A 5,781-nucleotide genomic window follows, 5' to 3' on the forward strand; every position below is an offset into this window, starting at 1 on the left:
ATGTATAATATCCACAAAACTTAAAGAGGTTATACACACAATACGGTAATATTATGTTGAAGAAAAGTACGTATCACTCCGTGAGGCTCCTGCCTACGATGCCGTAATGCTCCGACAATCCATCAAGCGGTGCGGCTTCGTAGCTTAGCAAAGTTGTACTAAAACATTTGACAGATTTTCCAGCGCCGTGTACCACATAAAATTGTTTCGAGGTCAGTAAACACAACCAGAATTCATACATAAGGCACACGGGATTATAAGGGGCACTGTCGATTTTCAGAAAAATCAAAGGATTGATTTTAAGTGTGCCGTATTTTCCAAACAACACGGTAATAACGATGGGCCATTAGCATGCTCTACTAAAAATAGTGCTTTGTTGTGTATCTGACGGACGAAAGCTAAACCAGTTCCACACCACTTAAGTTGCAGCATTTTTTACAAACCAATTCTGGTTCATCCGTTTCATTCAACGATCCGCTTTCGCTCTTCTCATTCTGCGTCACCGCCATGTGCGTATGTAAACATAGGCACTGCGCATGCGCGTTTTACCCATATTCTATCGCGATATTTCATTTTCCTATCGTTGCCCAAAATTACACCGGTATTATCGTGAACGGTATGATATAGCCCAGCCCTAGTATTTAGTGCTGAAACTTGTAATATACATTCTGAGAACAGGGAATAACACATGTCCCTAAGTCTTAAGATATGGGACCTTAACTTTAAAAACAAGATGGGAGAAAAAGTCACTCTAATGAGTCTGACCTACTCAGTCGTCATTTATCAGTTTTAAAACTTTCTTACCAAGATCAGGAATCCTACCAATTTTTACATGTTATATTAAAAAGTAATTATTTTGTTATAACTTGGTAGCAATACAGTGAGAGTAGCTGAAAATAAACATGGATCTAAGGGTGGATGGTATAAACGGTATACGGTAGAAACAATATAAATTTGGCCAACGGTAGAGATTTTGACTATATCACTCTATCGCGATAACGCATGTTGATGTCGTCATCAAGCTGCGCCTGTTTTGGTTGAAAGCATTGCAGCAGCTGCAAACAACATCATCTGCAAATTATGCTGGGCGACAGTAATAGCAAAGAGTCAAAGCACTTTTGGAATATGGGGAAAGCCAAAAACTGCGCTTCCTCCACTTCCGTACCATTGATTCATTAATGCTGAATTCTCTCGCAGCTGCTCTATTCCCATGTTGTTGCAGTATATTAATGACTAACCTCGTAATGTGGATGGATTATCTCAGTTGTTCTCCTAACTGAAGTTTGGTCTGTTTATAGCATCCTACCATGCAATTGCATTTGTCCCTAACCACCAGAAACCCTCACGTTAACTTTTATCGAGTAGAAAAAAAGTTTGCGTTCATCCTTCAGCTTCACTGTGCTAATGTTATGCTAACGTAGCTGTTTTGCTAGCGTTCAAGTAGCACATCATTATATACGAGCTAGTCCCTAGTAACCCTACAAATGTCACTGCTGTTTAGTTTTCTGTCTTCATTTATGTTGAAAGTGACAGCAGAGCCGGACGTTTTAAGTTTTTCAGAAACCTCTCAGTCAGAACATGCTATATCATGTTTAGGTGGAAACTAGCGAGCTAACTTCCTGCTAACTTCTAACTCCGTTAAATTTCATAAATTCTGTTTTCATGGATGTCTGGATGTTAAACTTAATTGTTACACCTGGTAAAGCAGCAACACTGATCATTTTATTAAAGATGAAAAAATTTAGACTGTTGTTAACTCTCAGTGATGCCGCAGTGTTCGTTTGACTTTGGGACCTGAAGTTGACAGAGTTTTGGACCCAGATTACTCCGCAAGGCCCTCGACTACGGCAGCCGTAATGCTCCGACAATCCATCAAGCGGTGCGCCTTCATAGCTTACTAAAGTCGTACTAAAGATAGATTTCTGCGCACACTGTCGATTTTTGAGAAAATTAAAGGATTTTAAGTGTGCCTTATAGTGTGTAAAATACGTTCTACAGAAGAAAAGAAATATATCGCGATATATATCGTTGCCGCACATGCTTCAAATTATACCGTGATATGGATAGTAGGCCATATCGCCCAGCTCTAGATCAAACCAGTAAAACAGTTTATTTTGGTGATCTGCAGCGGAGATGAAAGTCAACTTCAAATTTTCAAACTGTTGGACATCTAAAGTGTTACCAGAGTGAGAGTTAGCCGAGTTAACTGAGAGAGTTAGCTATCATTGTGGGACTGAAAATCCAGAGTGTCTATAATCCCAAGATTAGTAAACTCAGTTTTTACTAACACCGGGATTATACTTTCTACATCCTTGAATTTCATTAGACGGCAAGTGTGAGTGTCCACATCAATGTTTTTTGTGACTGTGCAGACTGCTCCGAGAATTTACATTACAAATATACATTCACTCTAGACCGGGGGCTTCAAAAAAGCATAACAAGTATGACTACTCAGCTATCAGGTTTCCAGGAGGCTTTGTCCGCAAATAAGTATAATGGAGACCCAAATCTGCCTTTTGGACCATGCCCACTTTATTAAGAAGAGGAAAAAAAGGGGACAAACTGAACAGCAGTTTGGGAAAATGGCACAGCCCCACTCCTGAGACATGCTGAACTGACAAGTGTACCTCTGACCTGTTGTCCAGACGTTATTTTAATTCTGTGACTTTAAGACAGCTGTCCAGTCCTGCTGCAAATCTCTAATAGTGTGCATGAATATTCCGCTTTACAGGTGCTAGATGTGCATGAATCCACTGGATTATTGCAACACCTGTAACTAGCACTGAAATTCAAGCCTGAGCAAAACCTTGATGCGTCCCTCTTCATATTTTGGGACTTCAAATAATGTGATTATTAGAGCAGATGAGCACTGACACTAAAATTTTATAAAATATACTGTTTTTAATACATAAGCTCCACTGACCTACAGACCTGTACAGGTTCCTTGCAACAGTGGAGGAACCCTCACAGAACACCAACAGAGCTCAACACTTTCAGCATGAACAGTCATTTAGTCACCCACCTTGGCACAGTGCAGGTCCTTATGTTTCTTCAGCAGTTTATCTGCCTGCTGTATCGCCATTTTGTTATTGCCATTATCAAGGTAATCTGGGAAGCACAAGAACAACATCGCTTTTATTTAATATTTATTTGGGGGATTGACAAAGTAATTTAGAAACTATTTTGGTTTTGGATTAATTTTTTTTCCTGTTTTCTAAGCAAAAACATCAGAGTGGGCCCAGCTTATCAGGGTTCGTGTTGCAGAGCAGGATAGTATTTTCAAGTGTTTGGAACGCTGTTTAGACAAAATTTGAAATTTTACCATATTAATCTGAGTTACAGATGCTTTCACGTCTAACTGACCTGTAAAAATGATCGGCAGATAATGAAAATAACTGCCAGTAAATCTTTCACTATAATTAAATACAGCTTATCTTAGTGAATGGTTAAAGTATGCGGCTTCAGACATAGACAAGAGATACCTCAGTACAGCTGAGTGCCAAAATTAACCGTACCAGACAGCAGTGTGCTTATGTCATGTCTATTCTCTCGGTTTAAACTGTCATCACAGGAGGGAAAAGTTGCCAAATCCTACAGAAACCAGGGGAACCCTGAGGTGTACTTAAGACCCGGTATTGATCAAGTTTCAGCTCTAAGTTGCAGTGAAACTGCAATAACTGCATTACAGTTTAAGCTTCACTCCCAAAGTAACACCGGGGGGGCGCAAAAATCCCCCGCGCGCACACGCACACAGATATGTATACACACATAAAACAATGCGTATTTTCGGTTTGTAGACTTGAAATACTATTTATTTTCCATCAGTGCAAAACTAGCAGTAAAAGAAATTAAAACAGCTTCAACTGGTGCGAACTGTTTTAATTTCCCCTCACGGAACAACACCAAATAGTCCATTATTTACGTTATTCATCAGCACTGTTACTGAAAGGTCCGCGAGCTGACAGCTAGCTAGCAAGCAAGCAAGCATTACATCTCAACCGCTAGAGTTAGCTTGAAGCATTGTCCTTAAACTACTATGAACCTAAATTTAGCTGGGAGTTAACAGTGGAACCTTCAGTCTGCTACAAAACAACTAAAGCGTCACAGTGGCGTTAATCGCAAAGGAAATATATGTCAGACAGTGGAAGCCAACTTGCATCAACGAACAACTTTTCTTTTTCTCAACCTGCAGCATGTGCAGGAGCTTATTGATTGACTGCAGCTTAGCTGACACACTAGCAAGCTAAGCTACGCTACGCTGTTAAATAGCGCCCATTAGCTAGAGGAGAAAGCACTTCGACTTTGAGAAGTCAAGCCGAACGACAAATAATGTCCACACGTTTCATTGCAACAACACCACCGAGAATCTCTATAGATTTAAAAGGGACAGGCTGTTTCATTCAGAGACCCGACACTGGAGATGTGTTCTACCCCGGCTTGGTTGAAAACCGGGTAAGGTGCACTGTCATTGGGCGCTGCGGGCAGCAGAGTCCGTGGCTGCAGCTGGAGGGGCCGCATCGCTGCCCCACGACTCCAGCAGCCTCTAGTTTAAACATATTCTCCAGGACAGGGCACAGCTGTGTTTACCGAACCTCCACACACAAAGAAATGTGTAACTTTCCATTGAAAACTTACCGTATATAGGTCTGAGCCTCCTGTCGTTTGGATCTTGCACATGGCCTCTCGCCGCCATGGTGTAGTTTACCTGCTGAGTAGATGTTCACGCATGCGTATTCGAAGCGACCTCAGGAAAGACTAAAGGATTTTATTTCTCGCTGAAAACGCAAAAGTATTGTCAGGATGAAACCTGTCTCAAGTTTTGACTTTAAACCTATAATAATACAATATGAAAAACAGACAGCTTGCTAACGATTAAAAATTTATTTCATAGCCAAGGAAAGTAGTTTTAGAATAGTTCGTGTATTTGTGGCAGATTAAATGTTTCGCTATCCAGATAGATAAAAAAGAATTGTAAATATTGTTTAGCTGTGTTTATCACCTAATAAGTTAAAAAAAAAAAAAACCCAGTTAGGCTGCGACTCAAAACAAAGCTAATTCGGGGCCACAAATTGTAGTAAGACTGGCTATTTTACTAATAATTCAGATTTAGTCAGAGCCCGGCTTTTAAGATTTTAGATCATAATTACAAGTTAAAAACTGAAACGTATTCAATCAAAGCTCAAAGTTAACAGATACAAAGCACAAGAGCAAAGCCAGCATTTTTTTTACTATAGTTTTTGTAAGATTACAGGATGACCCTTGTCATTTTATATATTTAAAATTATTTAAAATATATAAAATATAAGCTGAATACTCAAGAACAGAGTAAAATAAAACCATATTCTTATTTCAGCCGCTAGGGGTCGCCCCAATAGATCATCTGTCTCTTTTTTTTTTTTTATTGAAAGAAATTTTCATATACAAAACAAGTCAAGGAAACAGACCAGTTTTTTTATTCATATTTGAAATAAGCTTAAGTGACTTAAAATATTGACAAAAGCAATTCAAGAAGACGGTGAATATAGGAGAGGCATTCTTCCACTTACATAAATGAATGAAAAACTTACATAGCACTATTACAAAATTGACAACATCTGAGATTTCAGAATCCAGATTGTCCATAAAGTAAAGAACATCCTTAGATGTGAAGGAAGGTATATTGGAAATTCTGAGTGAAACCCAACAGTGTATTTCAAACCAAAAAGCATTAACATACTGACAAGTGAAAAATAGATGCTCTAGTGTTTCTGGATCGGAAGAACAGAAAGCACAAGAGTCGGC

General features: G+C 39.2%; 1 protein-coding gene across 1 annotated transcript in view; it reads right to left on the reverse strand.

Annotated features, from left to right (window-relative positions):
- The window catches only part of naa25 (N-alpha-acetyltransferase 25, NatB auxiliary subunit), a 19,565-nt gene extending 14,832 nt beyond the window's left edge, over positions 1-4,733 (reverse strand). Inside the window, exons 1-2 of the mRNA XM_005720025.2 lie at positions 4,636-4,733; positions 3,023-3,108 (exon numbers count right to left, since the gene is read on the reverse strand). Of these exons, the coding sequence (XP_005720082.1) occupies positions 3,023-3,108; positions 4,636-4,693 (144 nt within the window). The 5' untranslated portion in view covers positions 4,694-4,733. The remainder of the gene's footprint in view (positions 1-3,022; positions 3,109-4,635) is intronic.
- Between the last annotated feature and the right edge of the window lie 1,048 nt (positions 4,734-5,781).

Source organism: Pundamilia nyererei, unplaced genomic scaffold (genome assembly GCF_000239375.1).
Source record: "Pundamilia nyererei isolate P.nyererei 1_Seehausen unplaced genomic scaffold, PunNye1.0 scaffold00002, whole genome shotgun sequence".
NCBI lineage: Eukaryota > Metazoa > Chordata > Actinopteri > Cichliformes > Cichlidae > Pundamilia > Pundamilia nyererei.